This window comes from Sebastes umbrosus, chromosome 15, assembly GCF_015220745.1.
Source record: "Sebastes umbrosus isolate fSebUmb1 chromosome 15, fSebUmb1.pri, whole genome shotgun sequence".
In the NCBI taxonomy this organism is placed as follows: Eukaryota; Metazoa; Chordata; class Actinopteri; order Perciformes; family Sebastidae; genus Sebastes; species Sebastes umbrosus.
The window spans coordinates 26727434-26744518 of record NC_051283.1 but is presented as its reverse complement, the minus strand read 5'-3'; the positions used below and the strand labels follow the sequence as shown (position 1 = coordinate 26744518).

At 42.6% G+C, this 17085-nt stretch overlaps 2 protein-coding genes across 3 annotated transcripts; one reads left to right on the top strand and one right to left on the bottom strand.

Annotated features, from left to right (window-relative positions):
- Positions 1 to 2045: 2045 nt before the first annotated feature.
- Positions 2046 to 7871, bottom strand: zbtb22a (zinc finger and BTB domain containing 22a). Its single transcript, XM_037795720.1, has 4 exons — positions 7477 to 7871; positions 5806 to 6024; positions 4532 to 5303; positions 2046 to 3517 (listed from the first exon to the last, which is right to left on the bottom strand). Exons 2-4 carry the CDS (start codon positions 6010 to 6012, stop codon positions 2406 to 2408), a joined length of 2091 nt encoding a protein of 696 aa, XP_037651648.1. The 5' UTR covers positions 6013 to 6024; positions 7477 to 7871; the 3' UTR covers positions 2046 to 2405.
- Positions 7872 to 8864: 993 nt separating this feature from the next.
- On the top strand, positions 8865 to 17032 carry scn1bb (sodium channel, voltage-gated, type I, beta b). Of its 2 annotated transcripts, none has more exons than XM_037795843.1 (6): positions 8865 to 10134; positions 10238 to 10410; positions 11473 to 11710; positions 12308 to 12449; positions 15268 to 15342; positions 16510 to 17032. In XM_037795843.1, exons 1-5 carry the CDS (start codon positions 10086 to 10088, stop codon positions 15335 to 15337), a joined length of 672 nt encoding a protein of 223 aa, XP_037651771.1. In that variant the 5' UTR covers positions 8865 to 10085; the 3' UTR covers positions 15338 to 15342; positions 16510 to 17032. The 2 variants fall into 2 exon arrangements, with proteins under 2 accessions (XP_037651771.1, XP_037651770.1); XM_037795842.1 differs by having other exon boundaries at positions 8867 to 10134; positions 10220 to 10410.
- The last annotated feature ends 53 nt before the right edge of the window (positions 17033 to 17085 follow it).

Genomic DNA, 17085 nt, shown 5'->3' with positions numbered 1-17085 from the left:
AGTCCAACACGAGAGAGGACGAAGAAGTACAGCCGCGAGTATCGAAGCAAAGAGACGAAACTCCCATGACTTTTTGACAACAGCTGCTGCCGCCATTTTGGACTGAAAATGCTTATTATATTTATCATATTTTTATTGTTCAACACGGGCCATTTCGGTAGAATATGACAATAGAATAGAAATAATTTTGTTTTACTTTTGTACGGCACTTTTAGGCGGACGTTTTTGTCACTTTGAATCCAAAATGGCCAAAGCGTAGATTTGCTGCTGGGCGCTGATGTTACAATGGAACGACCGATTGACTTTCACTTCCTGGTAATATACGTTCTTTGGCGAGGGTTTGTAATACATCCATGGTCCGTGTGTTTTGAGACCGATGGGTCTGATCCTGGGGGGACGGCCTCGACTCCCCACTGGATCAGCAAACTTTCTGTTGCTGCCGTTTCGCAGGTTAAGGCCCTGACACACCTGACACACCAAGTGTCATAGAGCATGTGGATAGACATTACACAGGAACCTTTAATATTATAAGAAATAATTAAAAAAGTGCCGTCTCTTTGTGCAGGTTTGACCCTATAAATGGTACCCTGGTGTTTGTAACCATGACGATAGCAGAGACTGCAACCTCACATAACCAGCTTCAAGGTTTACTGAGCAGCTGGATAACTGAAGAGGGAAAAAATAAAAGTACATACTGTATTACCCCCTAACTCAACCCGTGATCCATACATGAAGACTCCCACACACCCTTGAGACATCCTCTGGAGGCCAATCATCCATCTCAGACAGTAATCCCAGTATCAAAGTGTTCTACGGACTGAAAAGAAAAACAATGTCTCAACTACATCAAGCTGTACATTTTGTTCTAAATGAACACTAAAAAAGGGTGATACTCAGAGGTGGGAAAACAATGTTTCACATCATTAGAAATAATGCTGAGATAGAACTTTTCAAGGACAACTGCCCCTAAGACCACAATTAGCAAAGAGCTCCGTCTCTCCTGCATGCAGTGTTCCTGCGATAATTGGCTCAGTGGCCCAAAATCCACATCACACAAAGGCAATTTTCCTGTGTTTGACGTATTATAGCATTCACATTCAGCTACATATACTCTGAGCCTGCCTGGTTTGTCTTTACCCTGATTCTGGCCACAGAGTATGCCGAGTATGAGGAAATATGCCCACAAATGTATTAAAATCTCAAAAATAATTTTCTGATATAAGATACAAGCTCAAATACTCCACCCAAAATACATAATCTTCAATGTGATTTAAGCATTCATTCAACCCACATTTAAACAAAATTCCCTATACTGTGTCCTAATTTAACTGGCGACGTATACAGTGTCATACAGCATGTAATACCGTTGTTCCTCTTTGTACAGTAACACTCTTTGATTGGTCACAACCTCAAGTTTGCCATTGAAATGGAAATTCTCTATGGGTTTCCACCCCTGAATAACATTAAATAACAGTCCCATTCACCGGTTCATCATCTTTAACACACTCTAGGTCTTTAATGGAATTAATGCAGGATGCTTTCTTTCAAACACAGGGAAGATCTTTCGCACAACTGGATCACAGGAACGAGATGCTGCAGCGTTGAGCAAGAGAGACCTCTGGTGCTCGACCGTTGTGCTGCAATGGAACCCTTCTGAACTGAGCCACAGTGTTCTGGTGCTGTATGAGTCAAAACTGACTTCCTTCCTTTATATAGTGTAGGGATGCACCGATACCGATACCAGTATCGGGTATCGGGTCCGATACTGTGCTCATGTACTTGTACTAGCAAAACGGCTCCGATACAACGACACCGATACCACTTTACGGTGGTGCGCCCGACCCCGCTGGGACTCTCCAGCCTGCCGTGTGTTGCTCACACCCTCCAGCTGGCTGTTAACGAGGGTCTTTTGGCACAGAGAAGTACTCGTATCAGTACTCGGTATCGGCGAGTACCCAAATGTAAGTACTTGTACTCGGTCTGAAAAAAAGTGTTATCGGTGCATTCCTAATATAGTGTGAAGAGACATCACTATGCCACAAAAGTATTTTTATACTCTTGTATTTATTTTCTAATGCAGCTCAATGGCAAATAATTTATGTGCAAAATGCAAATTAACTTTAAATCGGGCTCAAGAAGTACATTCACCACACAGATGTACAGTTTACAGCATCACTAAACAAGAACTGAGGCTACGTGGCACTGCACAAATTAAAAAGGATCACTTGAATGAAGCATGTGACTGTTCCTTTTTTTTTCAAAATATCGATGACATGAAAAGAATCCACATAAAAAGGATAAAACAAAAGCAGCTGCTCAAAGAAGCCTTCAATGATATTTGTGTCCGTAGGCTTTTAAAGTCATCATGTAATTCATTGACCTTCTTGTATGTATTTATCAAACATTTAATTTCCGCTAAAGCTCTCACTCGCCTCCTCTTTAAAAACGTGACTATTGGTGTCCAAGTTTTGTGACTGAGTTCTTAGCTCATCCACAATCCCAGACACACTGCCCAACAGGCCACGCATCCCGTCCTCCATCTCCCCGTGAAAATCCACCGCCTCGACTTTCACCTGTCCTCCCGTTGTGAGAAAAGCCTCCCCGTCTTCAAATCCATAACTGAAGCTGTCGTCCATATCCGCTGCAGCTGCGCTCGCGTTGTTGCTGTTCGCTGAGGAGCTGGAGGCGAGTCTCTCGCATCGGGCCTGATGCCTGAGGAAGCTGTCTCTCCAAATGACTTTCTTCCCACACAGGCCGCACTCATAGGGCCGCAGCCCTCCGTGAGTCTTAAGGTGCTTGGTTAGATGGTGCTTCATCTTGAAGGACTTTGTGCAAACAGGACAGCCAAAGGGCCGTAGATTGAGGTGCTGCATCTTCACGTGCCGGTCACGCATACTCTTCAGTGTGTAGGCTTTGCCGCAGTGGCAGAAGTGGACTTTGCCTGTGTAGGGGGCACCGGCGAGGGACACTGAGGAGGACGAAGACGGAGTCGGGGGTGAAGAGGGTGGCGGAAATGTAGCGGAGGATGGAGACAAATGGCGGCTTGAGGTGGGGGTCAATGAGCTTCCCTGTCCCACGCTGGTGGAGGGCCAGTTCACCTCTGACCCCGCCATGGTGAAGTCAGGAGACACGGGCACTAAAGGCCTCTGGGAAACCTGTCCCGTGCCATCTTCGATCTCATCATATGTGCCTCTGCTAAATGTCCCTTCTGTGAAACATTCAAAATCCACATCCTCCTCTTCATCATCTTCATCCTCGTCTTTACTGCAGCTGCCACCCTCTCCGTCCTGCGGCCTCTGTTCTTGTTGAGACCAGGGACCCGTCTGCCACTGCAGCCGGGCTGAACCTGGGCAGGCAGAGCCTGGAACTCCTTCCCCCGTTTGGCAAGCATGAACACCGGGCAGGTCTGAGGAGGGATCTCTTCCTACCAGATTCCTCTGCACTTTTTCCTTGATCTCCTCCGCATTCGCCTTCCCCGTGGCTTGTCCTATATTCTCATGTGAAATTGGGTGGAAGTCTGCAGAAGAAATGTAAAACAAAATCAAATCAAATCAATGCACAGTACGAGGACAAGTAATACGTGACCCAGCGTAGAAGAACATCTCAATACTGTTTTGGTGGTACTGGTCTAAATGTGCTTGTGAGTATTAAAAGCTCACAGGGACTGATCATGTTTACTTTTTAATAAAATTCCTGATTTAAATCAACTTTAAACCAATTTATTAAGGAACTATTTGCAAATTTTTGATTATTTTATTAAAGTTCCTACAGAGAACTTTCATTTTGTGTTGATTTAAGCGGTGCCGTTTCCGGGCACAAGAGTCCCTTTAGAAAACCTCTCATTTTACTGCAGCAGGGTCTGACAGTCTGCCCTGCAATGTCCTGGTTCTGGTTCTCCTGTGCCTCCCTTCCCTCCAGCGGGCCCAGCGATACGGCCTGGGCCTTCAGCAGCAGTTCATGCAGTTTTTGCATTTAGTATAAATGTGTTATTTTTGCCTATTCTTTTTCTGGGGTCCATAAACAGTCATGTAATGAGACCATTTTTCTAAATTTGACCTCACTGTATAAAATGACCTGTGGTGACCTCTAGGATAATCACACCCTCATGAAACTTTACAGCCACAAACTAGAGACCTAAAGCATTCAGAAGATGGATGGCTTTCCTAGCTAGATTGACAATAAGGGGGGTTCTGAGCAGTTTTACACAACAGAAGTGCAACAAGAAAAATGCAATTCTTGCAGAAATCTCCAAATGTCAAAAGTTTTTGATCCCAAATCACAGCATGGCTTTTCCTACGATGTTCCTCAAGGTCTTGGTGTCTTTATGTGTCATTTTGGAGGGATTATTGATCATTTTGATCAACTCTCGAGTGGTAAAAAATGGTCCAAATCTGTGTAACACATGGTATCAACCCAAAAATGTTCTACATACAGCTATGAGTGTGGTTGCTCATAGGTTACACTAAATATGATTGTTTTTGTTAGACAGATATATTTGTGTTTAAAGTGAAATGAGTCTTTTGAATCTCACCACAGTGTCCCATTTGTGCAAAGCCTCCCTTCTTCTCCACCGCCGCCTCTCCGACTCCCTCATCTGCCTCTATCTCTCTTTTCTCCTTCTTCCTCTTCTCTTGTGTCTCATCGCCGTCCCCGCTCTCTCTATTCTTATCAAGCAGTCTGTCGGTGCTCGCCGGCGCTCCCCGCTGTTGAAACCTGACTTTTTGCTTTAATGCTTCACCACTAGGGAACCCCCCGTGGTACCGGCTATTGTGGCCGGGTCCATCATGGGCAAAGTGGCTCGTTTTGGCGTGGCTTGATACCCACGCCTCTTCGCAGTTTGTGTAATCACTGTCTGCATAGCCGGGGAGGGTGTCCAGTTGAGAGTCGGCTAAGTGCTGGGCTGATGAGGGCCGCGGTCGCCCCCATCTGGGGAACTGCTGCGGACGTCTCCATGTCGCTAAAGGAGGCAAGGCATCGGGTTTCCTCTCCTTCCTTCTCCCCTCCCTTTCCACATATAAACAGTCTGTGCTGCTCGGGGACTGCTGGCGAGATGCAGTGCCAGGGTGAGCTACAGCGGCCTCTCCAGGGGTGACTTCTGGCGAGGGCCGGGGCCTCTTCAGGATCTCTGTGCATTTGTCCACGATGTGCCACATCTGGAGGAAACTGGCCACAGTGACATAGTTAACGATGTCATCATGCACGATGCTCAGCTGGCCTGTGTAGGCAGAACTCAGGACACTCTCAAAGGCCACTGGGTCCATAACTGAGGGTAGAGAAACCGTTGTTACGTTCTTCAGCAACACCTGTCGAGAGATACAAACAAAGACATACTGAGTTTCAGGCATCTGGACAGAAAACAGTGAAAACAATAATACCTTATTATTAGGGCTGTCAAAGTTAAGGCGATAATAACACGCTCACAAAAATTTGTTTGAACACCACTAATTTCTTCACCACTAATGCATTAACACACCACTCAGTTTTTGGGTTGTAGCGGGCTCAGTTTTAAAGCTATAGTGAAGATAGTGGTATCATATGAAACTAGAAAACCTAATGAATCCATTGATACCAACCATGTCATACTAGCTTGTCGCTAGGGAGGCTAAATAACGCTCCAAACATACGCTAAATTTTGGAGAGGAAAAACTGGCATGACCATTTTCAAAGTGGTCCCTTGACCTCTGACCTGTGGACAATCATGCGATTAATTGCAATTAAATCTTCTAATCGATTGACAGCCCTACTTATCATAAATGAATGAATCTGTACACATAATATATTGCACACTGATGTGGCCTGGCTTACCTGGTCATGAAAGTAAGGCGAGGATGCAGCGAGCACACAGCGGTGGGCCCTGAACACTTGCCCTTGCACCTGGATGGAGAGGTCACACAGACGCCCCTCTTCTCGCTGGCGGTTCAGATTGTCCAAAACAGCAGCACGGGCACCGGGGAAACACACCTGGACAGTCAGACCAGCCGGAGCAGCAGAAGCACTGCAGGTCGGATCCATGGTCACACAAAACTATGGAGAAGAATAAAACATTACAAAGTGCAAAAGTGGTTACTGGTTTCTGATACTTTGTGTCTCAGGTGTTTAAAGAAACATGGTATGTCCACAAAAACCCTCATCAACTTCTACCGGTCCACAATAGAAAGCATCTTAACTGGATGCATACTGGTATGGTTTGGCAACATTACATCATATGACCATAAACTCCTGATGAGGACAGTGAAAACAGCATCTAAAATTATTGGATCACCGTTAACACAGTTGCAGGACATTTACACCACTCGCTGCAGGAAGAAAGCACTTTGTATCATGCAGGACACAAGTCATTCAGCATATACACTTTTCTCTTATCGCCCTTCAGGGAAGCGCCTACTGAGCATTAGAGCTCGGACCTCTCGCCTCAGAGACAGTTTTTACCCTCAGGCGGTCAGACTACTGAACAGCAGCACTAAATGAATGCAGAGCTGTGGATTGTTTTATGGCTGTTTTAGGTTGTTTTATCATTTTATTCTCAGGTATTGTCTTATTTATTGTAGTATTTATCAACTGTACTATTTATAGATTGTAAGGGCTGAGAGAGAGCCAGGGTAAAATGCATTTCATTGCATTTCATTGCATTTCACTGTACACTGTACTTTTAAATGCATATGACAAATAAACTTGAAACTGAAACGTGAAACTCAATAAATTTTTTCTAATGGTGTATACACTATTTAGCACCTATTTTTGTTTTTGAAGGCTTTATCTTGTATACAGATGTGCATACTGTACTGAATATGGCCTAGTGTTTTAGTTTTTAAGGTTACTTATCTATACTATACTTTCTTTTTCTGCTGTGACACTTCAATTTAAAACATTGGTGGGCAGATTATATTTGAAGGAACTTATATCAAGGACAGTTTTAAGAGCAGTATGTGTTGATGACTATTGTCTAATCATCTCACTGAAGTAGGGCTGTCAAAGTCAACGCGTTAACACAAACACAGTGAAACACAGGAGAGGTACAGGTATACAAACATTATAAAAACAATAGAGATGTAGAAGGTAGAGAGTGAATGGATGAACATAGTCCATCAATAAATAAATGTAATATGTACATATGTGCAGTCTATAAAGTCTGTTAGCTACCTTACTGGTATATACTGTTGTATAACTTAGTTAACATGTCTAATGTCTCATAAAGTCTGCTGAAGGTCTGCATTCACTCATTCCTGCGTTAGCATGTAGCTAACTAGTTAGCAGTCACTGGTTAGCTACATGCTAACATGCTAACATGAGCTTCCACCTGATGATCAGCTACCACATGGAGCTAACTTAGCTAATGTTATCCACCTTCACTGTAAAGTACTATAACTTAGTAAACATGTCCTTTCACGTAAACAGCTGTTATTAAAACACACTATTATTAACATGAAGTGTTGCTAACTAGCTAGCTAGCAGTTAGCATTAGCTTAGTTACTTTACCTTTGATATGTTGAGCTCTTTCTACTCTCATATGGAGCCTCGCTGACTATTTGAAGCACAACATTGTTATTCGTGGATTCCAGATAAAGAATAACATCAATACAACAAAACACAGCTGAAGCTAGCTCGCTAACAGATGCTAACAGATGCTAACAGAGCTAGCCCGCAGGCGGAGCTAGCTGATGATGCTAGTCAGGTTGATCATAACATCATCTCTCCTCTCCCTCACACACAGAGTGATGAGTGGGTGTTTGGTGTTAAAGTTGAGTTATTATGAAATGCCATCACACTGGCTTACATAGACCTGCGGCTTTAGCTGCGAGAGAATCTAATCAATAGTTATAAAAGCTGATTATTGGAAGTTATATTGACTGATCCCCAGTTATTATGTTGACAGTAGTGATGTGTAAGTTGAGAACGAGTCGGTTCAAAGAGCCGGCTCTTTTAAGTGAACGATAAGAGTCGGCTCCAGTCCGAGAGCCCTTTTTTTTTCTTTCTTTCTTTAAAGGGACTGTTTGTAACTTTTTACAGGTATAAATCTACCGAGTCGGTTTCCCATGCGCGCTCGCATATGCGCGCTTGCGTGTGTCTATGCTGTTCAGACCGCCTGCCTGCCTTCACTCACACACCGCGCTCGCTCCACCTCACGTGCGTGCGCACACACTGCACACTGCAGAAGACTTTGTAGCTCTGAGAATATCTGGTGAACTTACAGTGGACGTTTGTGCAGAAATAAATGCTGCAGCTCCTCCAGACCAACAGAGGTTTTCCGTGTCTTGTGAAGTGACGGGGCTCCGCAGCGAGAAACGTTATCGTCTCCGACCGGGTGCCGGTGTCTCCCTGCGGGCGCAGTGGGAGACGATAAAATTTCTCTTCCTGCTTCAGCCCCGGAGGCTGAGGCAGGAAAAGCCAACACTAGGCTCAGCAGTGATTCAAGGAGAGACCTTCGTCTGGTCAGCCAACATTACTGCCAAGCAGATGAAATATAGAGTGATATTGTGGTTTTAGCTGACGTGTGTCGCCTCACTGTTTTGAGCAATGCTCGTTCATGTCTATGTAGAGCGAGCAAGCGCGAGCCCGACGCTGACTTTCGTTGACTTAACGGCCACAGGTGTCGCTGTTATCAAGCATTTCTGAAAGTTACAAATAGTCCCTTTAAGTGATATATGTGCACACATACTAATCACAGGTAAACACAGATAAAGCTAAATTTGGCTGAAATATAAAAAGGCAGAAGTGGTAAAAGAAAGCCGTTTGGGGGCCGAAAGAGCCGACTCTTCTTCGGTGAGCTGAGCCAAATGATCCGGCTCACTAAAAAGAGCCGGACTTCCCATCACTAGTGTACATAGAGATCACTCCGCCCAGCTGGAGCTTCAGTTTAAAGGGCCAGATCTCCTCTAATATCACAACAATAAACTCTTTGTTGCTCATTATAAATGCGTATAAAACGCCATTTTTGGAGGGCCACTCTGCAGTGGTCTCCAGACAAAGCTAAGCCAGTGTAAAAGACAGCAGAGGAGAAGCTTGAATAGTCGTCACATTAGTGGATCTGCTCGGTCACAACACGCACGGTGGTTTTTTACCGCAGTGCATCTGCAGCAGCAGCAGCAGCAGCAGCAGCATCCTCTGATCCGAGAGACAGAGGTGCAGGACGCATCTATTTTATTAATATTTTTTCTGGGAAGCTGTTTTTTGTTTTTTTTTCATCCACCCTGGTGCTTTTACGCACAGGATACGCATCTCTTTCCATCAGATAAATGAGATTACAAGTCTTTCCACATTCAGCTGTCATCGCAGAAAAGGACTATTATTATTTTTTTCTTCCTAGGAGACGACTCGAGGACAGGAGGCCTCTATTTACAGGACAGTAGGCTCTGATTTCACTCATCCGATTATTTAGACCATCAGTATTTAATACTGGTAGCCTGGTGTAGCCTCTAAAAGGTAGCCTATTTCTTATCACAGAGCATGCAAATGAATTATATATGCACTGGCATATTAAGTGCATTGCAGACGTTCAGTCAGTAGCTTGCATGTTGCACAACCACATTGCAGTTCATCATTGTGTTGATCAGAGCAGAGCATGTGGCCCCAGAGAAGGTCTATTATGATTGGTATCTACATCTCACATTAAGACCTCGGGGGAAAAAAAGATAATCAAATCTCAGGGTGTTTTTATCTGTCTGGGGAGACACTGTGAGTCACCAGATATCTGGATTGTTTCCCATGCTACATGGTAATTGAATGCAGGGAAGAAAAAAAAAAAACACCACTTGAATGCATCAGTTTGATGGAGATTAAGTAGGAGGCAATACATTCTGCAGCCAAGGCTAGTTAGAGCATCATAAACAAAGAAAAGGCCTAGATACATTTTTGCACTGTACAATGCATGTTTAGCTGCAACATATATGTGATATTAGCCTGCATTTTACTGACGCAATCTACAATCTTTGCAAGTATTAGTCCAATTATTACACACCTGGATATAGGTCAGGTTATGAGTGTTATGACGGTCATTTAGAGTTTCAACAAACAGTCTTTTGGAGCTCCACACGAGGAGCATTGCTGTCAAAGTGTTTGGAGGCTCCACCCTAACAGCATCCGGTGAAATGGCATTGGCAAAGTTCGTGTTCGTTCTTCTTTTCTGCAGCACATTTGGTGAGTTTTGCTGATAATCTGTCATTGCTACATGATGTTAAACCCCAGACAGAGTTTTAATTGTCTTGTCTTTTTTATTATTTAGTTTTATGTTCTGTTTTAGCGAACCTAAACCGTGGTCATGGGGCCTGTGCAGAGGTGGACTCTGACACAGAGGCCGTGGCGGGCAAGGGCTTCAAACTGGGCTGCATCTCCTGCAAAAAGAGGAGCGAGGTGAACGGCGCCGCCACCGTGGAGTGGTACTTCAGGGGGAAAGGAGAGGCCGACTTTAATCATGTGAGTGCAACAAAAAAAAAAACCATTGCTGAAGAGTTTCTTAGTCTGATGCCAGCACAAAATAAAACTGACACAGCACATTGTGGAGTACAGGAAGTACTTGTGCTTCTAAAAGGAGTTTTTGTCATGCAAGCATCCTTAAAATTCCACTTGTCCCAGGCTACACATCCATCAAGACGCAAGCTATTTATATATGCATGCATATGCAGTGCACACCCAAGCTCTCTTCCTTCCCCCCTCCTCTCTCTCTCCATCACACACACATACGCCCTTCATGGCATCATAGCGCCCAGTGCAGAGGTCACCGTGTGGTTCAGAGGCAATCAATTGTGATGTGTACTCCACAGAGAACATTAAAGCTGCAGAGATGACACACAGCTGTGTTGGCCTTGTGTTGGATCCTCTGTTGCTGTGATAATGCAGCTGCGTATCTGTTTCAGTATAACATTATCCAAAAATGATCCAAAAATGATACCAAGCAACAAAATAGCAAAAAGTTTGAGGATCTGGAATTGTGAATTTTTCAGATGACATTTTTTTTCTTAAAGGTACAGTGTGTTGCAACCAACCGAGTACCCCTCCGCTCACTCCTCCCTTTCACAAGACTGCGGTTACGTGAGCCGCTGAGTGCAAAACCGTGGTCACACCGTTCGCCTCACTCAGAGGCCATCCTTACCATAATAACACTACTTTAGGAGCAACGGAAAGTCAGACGGCAGCTGGGCGGTACCACGGTATTGCACTCTGCGGCTCACGTTACCGCAGTTTCACAAGCATGTCGGAGAACTACGGCGGCCTTCAGGTAACATTAAAACGTGAAAGGCTCTTTCTAGAGACGGTGTTTGGTTTGTAGAATGGAAAGAAAAATCCTACACACTGTACCTTTTAAATAATAAATACAACAAAATAATAAAGTAAGAAAATTATATTCAAAAGCTATATCCATTATATATGGTGCATTACAAGACTTAGGCCTTATACATGATTTGTATATTGTGTAAATCACTGTGCAGTAGTGTGATTTGTATTTTGACTAACCTCGATGTCTCCGTGGCCATGCAGATCTACACTTACAACGAGGGAAGCGCCACCATCGAACACGACGACTTTATCGATCGCGTGGATTGGAACGGGAGTAAGAGGAGCCACGACATCCAAGATGCGTCCATATACCTGCTCAACGTCACCTTCAACGACTCGGGCACCTACCAATGCTTCCTCAACCGCATCCTCTTCTACACTAGCTACGAGTACACCACCCTCATCACCAAGGTGGTCCACCTCACCGTGGTGGCTAAAGGTACGACGAAATCTACTAGGGCTCTGCAACTATTTGGTCTGTGATATGAGAGCAGATTGAATCGCTGGTAGCAGGATTTAAGAGGAAAAGTAACAGAAGTTACATTACATTCAAAAATCTGGAAAACACTTTGAGCAAATATGATAGAAAGTTATTATTATAAAACAGTCACTATATCCTGACAGTAGTGCACGAGACAGATAATCTGTGGAAAAAATCATGCACCTCTGTGTCCTCCTAGTGCTCCTAATGGCAACAGCAAGATTTAACTGCTCCCGAAGGAAAACAACCAATCAGGGCCGAGCAGTCTCTAAAGCAGCCGTCAATCACTGCTCGCAAAACTTAGAAGTAGCAAGACGTTGTTTGTTTCCTCCATTATCGTGAGGCCTGCACTTCTGGCAATGCAGTTGATACCATTTTTGTGGTATGATGTCATTATGTCATCTGCAGCTGCATACTCTCTTCAGACTCACTCTTTCCTGATAAGGGCTGACTTCCATATTTCCCAGAGTTTTTGATTTGTCAAGTGTTGGTCAGATTCGTCAGGTGTTGGTGTGTGACTAATTGTTCTATTTCCTGGCTCTCTCGTGTGTGCAGCGACCAGAGGAACGGCTTCCATCGTGTCCGAGGTCATGATGTACGTGGCCATCATTGGCCTGCAGGTCTGGCTCCTCATAGAGATGATATACTGCTACAGGAAAATATCAGCGGCCGGGGAAGAAGCGTTACGAGAAGCAGCGTGAGTATTTTTACTGTGTAGGCCGACATCTGTATGCACCGACGCATCCTCATCCAAACTCGTCACATACCGCCGCTTTGTCATGCCCCTTGGCGTCACTTTAAAGTGGCAGTAGGTATTATATTTTTGGCATCATTTGGCAAAAATTCCATAATATCGTTTCAGCATATTGTAATTCAAGTGTTCTGAGAGAAAACTAGACTCCTGCTCCTCCTCCTTTGCTCTGTTTTAAGGCTTTAAGAAAAATCTAGCCCATGACGGGAGACTTTGACCAATCACAGGTCATTTCATTAAGAGAGAGCGTTCCTTTTGGCTATGCTTCGGTCATGTGACCGGAACTTGCCGTTCCTTCACCAGATTTCACAATGGCGGCAGCGTCACAAACTTTCTCATTTTACAGCTAAACCGTGCACTACAAGATGATTCTGAACACATCTGAGGAGAGAAATAGGCATTAAAGTAACAGAATATTGATTCATATTTGATCAGCGCTGCCTAGTTTGACCATTTGATCGGAGTTTGAGAGTGATTGACAGCCGGCTCTCATAGACGGCAGCTGGACAGCGGACCTAAGATCAGCTGGCTCTTTAAACTAAACGTCACAACAGTCACTCCCGGCACATTTTCTGGGAGCGTTTACTGTTGCCGTGGAAGGATTATTGTAAGGTATGTTATTGGACGCCTGGTGCATTTCAAACCAGCACTAAAGGGGTGCCTTGTGGGGCGGTATTGCAACCAAGACAAAGCCTCAGTATGTGACACCCTGGGAATGAGAAAGAGCTGTATGCACATCTGCTCACAACATGCGAAAACCTTGTGACTCCAGTTTTGGTGATTTGAGTTTTATTGAAGGATTTTTTTTTTATAGATGAGCTGATTCTCTCTTTGATTAATTCAAATATTTCAACGTCTTTAGCCAAAAATGAGTGGTCAAGCTAAACACTTAGCTGTAGTTCTCAGTTTTTGAAAAGCAGACACTTTGGAGGTGCAAGGATTTTATTCAATACCATTAAAACCATAAGTATGTGTGTTGTAGAGCCCAAACAACGTGCTGGATTTTTAAGGCAAATACCTGCATATAGATATATAGATATTTGAGAGTCTAAAAAAATCCAGTACCGATATATCGGCCGTTATTAACATAAACACGTAACACCATTTTTTGATAAGGAGTCCTTAAATTTGGTTGTTAAAGAATTGTGTCTAAGATATGTCCTGAGCAGTTCAGTTTACTGTTGAAAAGACCTATCCAAGCACTGTTTCTAAATGACCTCAAACATATCTTTGGCACTTCCATACTGCAATTTTTTTGTTACTTATTGGCCAGCATGTGCGCTGATACTGATATATCGGTCGGGCTCTAAAGCGTGTAAAGCTTGAATCAACACACAGCTAGAGTAAGACCCGGTTACACAAGCATTTAAAACGGCGGAGAAATCTATTAATTCCAATGGAATCACTGTGATCTGTAGGTTCAGTCACAGGAGCAAAGTAGGGGTTTATTTCAATGCAAATTTGCGTACACTACATGTTCCGTCCCGCTAGTGGAAATGCCGATATTAAAGACATCAACGGCCAGGAAGCAATATACAACAGCTGGCAGAGAATGTGTCACAGTCAGCAATTTAACACTTGTGCACGCTGACAAATAGGTCTACCGTGTGTTTACTTTTTAAGGTATCTGACAATTTAGTGATAATTATATCACACCAATACAATCCTTGTGTTTTGTGTTTACTAGTGTTATTGTACAGTTTTCAAATAAACTACTCTTTGGTGGATTTTGGGAGACAAAACATGATTTTTTTCTCTGCTGAGGTGCTGTCCGTGGTGCTGAAAGGTGCTCCTGGTTTGGGGGATTGAAAATATGGTCTCCCTTACTCTTTTATAAACTTGTGAACTTATTGTCCTGTGAGCGAGCGAGTTAACAAGTTTACTGACAGATAGCAAGCTTGTAGGCATGGAGCACTTTTTTCACCCCTTCAATACCTCTACAGTGAATGAAATACATAATAATAACAATAATAATAATAATAATAATGATAACAATAATAATAATAATAATAATAATAACAATAACAATAATAATAACAATAATAATAATAATAATAACAATAATAATCATAATAATAATAACAATAACAATAATAATAATAATAATAATAATAGGAAATTAGAAAGAAGCTTGATTAGCTATTGTGAATGACAAACAATGGTATTTTCCCCAGCTTGTAGCTCACCGATAGCTGCAAGTAGTCGCTACGACACCAAACTTCTCATTTCGCACAGCTGAATGTCGCTGACACTTTCTGGTGTGACTGGGTCTTTGCTCTAAACTCACTGATATGTTCAAAATAATACTTAATGATGCTTTGAAAAGTGTGTATTTCCCCTTGAATACTGCCATGTTTTATTCATGCTCTAGTGCTGAAGTCACACCTATAGTTTAAACCTTTATTTGTTAACTTGCATCCTCTCTTTGGTTCATACCTGTCCTCTTACAGTACCTACTTATTTTTTTAAGATTATCAATGTTTCCATTGTGTTTGTGTGTTTTCACTTGTGTCTCTTTGTCTCACGCTCCCCGTGTCTACTACTTGTCATGTTTCCGTCTTGTCCGTCCCATCCTGTCATCCTCCTCCCTAGTAAAAACCAAAACCAAAACCTCCCTCCTGTAAGTCAAAAAAGGAACAAAAACCTGACACACAACAAAAGCTGTGATGTTTGGTTTTTGCATTTTTTTTCACCCATTTCACTGTGCTAAAGTTAAAAGTTTAACATTGTTTTACAACGTCGTTTTTTTCTCTTTTCCTCCTAGAAATGCTGAGTATTTAGCGATAGCTTCGGAAAGTAAAGATAACTGTGCAGGAGTGCAGGTCGGAGAATAGCACAGGTACGTATGTGATCCTGAAGTGAAAATGCTACATCATTTTCAGGTACACTGAGTCCCTTTGTTGACCAGTTCTATCTCTCTAGGGCTGGGTATCCAACCTCGGTAGGCTACTTGTTTGATCCCAGCTAAGCTGTGTCTATATCAGTGGTTCCCAATAGGGGGATGCCAAAGATCACAAGGGGTTGCGCCAGGATTGGTCTGCTCTGAGGATGTCAAAATTAGATTTGCACATGTATAACTAAAAATCATAATAACACACTTACTGAATAATTTCTACAAAATCTGTGTATAAAACTATTTCAAAAGATGTATTTTTGTTGCTATGTAGTAGGCCACATTCTGTTTAAACATGGTAATTGTGCACAGTTGCAGATAAAGATCAGGCTACACTTATATTATTAGTATTATATACTATTTGTAGAATTAGATTCCAGTGGTGGCTGTAAGCGCTGTAAAGACCAAAAGTCAAAACGTGTTTTTATCTAACAAAATATTCTGCTTCAATCCATATTTGTTGGTGTTTAGCCTTTCAAAAGAAACATTTTTACTGCAGTCAAAAACCTATTTGCTCCCCTGCTTGCCGTACTCAAAGGGAGGCACACACCTGTATTAACGGGGCGGTCTAGCAGCAGTTTAACAGCAACATCAATTTAATATATGTAACCACAATAACAAAAGAATCTATTTCGGCTCTAACACTATTAAAGTAAATTCATCACAGTCTTTGAGCTCAGATTTCAACAAAAGAGATATAACATGTTAATTAGTACGCTTTACGCTAGGCTGATTTTTACTTTTTGACAGGCTAGATGTTCCCTCCGTTTTCAGTCTTTATGCTAAGCTAAGCTAGCAGCGCTGCTGGGATAGAAATAGATGATAAATTTAGGCGAAGCTCTTGTGCGTCTGCTCGTGTTAAGACAACATTTGACATTTGAGAAGTTTGGCTTCTTTTGTTAAATGACAAAAAGGGTTTTATCGTATATTTGTGGGAAAAAAAAGTATCAGTCCCAAAACTCTATCTGAGCTAGTATATGAAAAATGAATGCCAGCCCTTATTGTATATTTTAGAGGTTCCAGTGTTTATTAATGAACTGGATTTCCTATAAACACAGTGCTTTTTGAATCAGTGCCACTAAACCCATTAATATGTGTCGTCTTTCTCTTCAGGCTTCCTCCGTGGACTGAAACCATCCTTCCACCCTCTGACCTGCATGTAGACAACTTGGAGGAAAAACTCCTCATCATCTCAAGCCTCTATTTTACCCTTCCCTCGACAAAGATCACACATGGATATATGACACACAAAGAGAGCATGGAACCAGCACTGTATATAGTATTCTGCGCCGCTAAAAGCATGTCGTGCACCTATTTGATTAACCATTATGCATTAATGAGCCATATTGTCAAAAGCATATACTGTACATTCAGTATTCCTTTAAGTATAGGTACTCACCCATTTATATGCCATGTAAGCTGTACTATGGGCGTCTGTTGGACTCCGTGAGGCTGATTGTAACAGAAAGCTTTTTACTAAATCATCACAACCCCTTAATGTATAATAATGCGATACACAACATGTATGGTGATTTATAAGAATAGAATGTGATGGACTATGATAGACTGTCTTTCCAGTTGCTAGTTATACATTCAATGAAATCTTAACATGTACTAATAAAACCTGTAAAAGTAATGTGATGGAGATCTGATTTGTCTGATAAATGGATGGCTGTTGATGCAGAAATA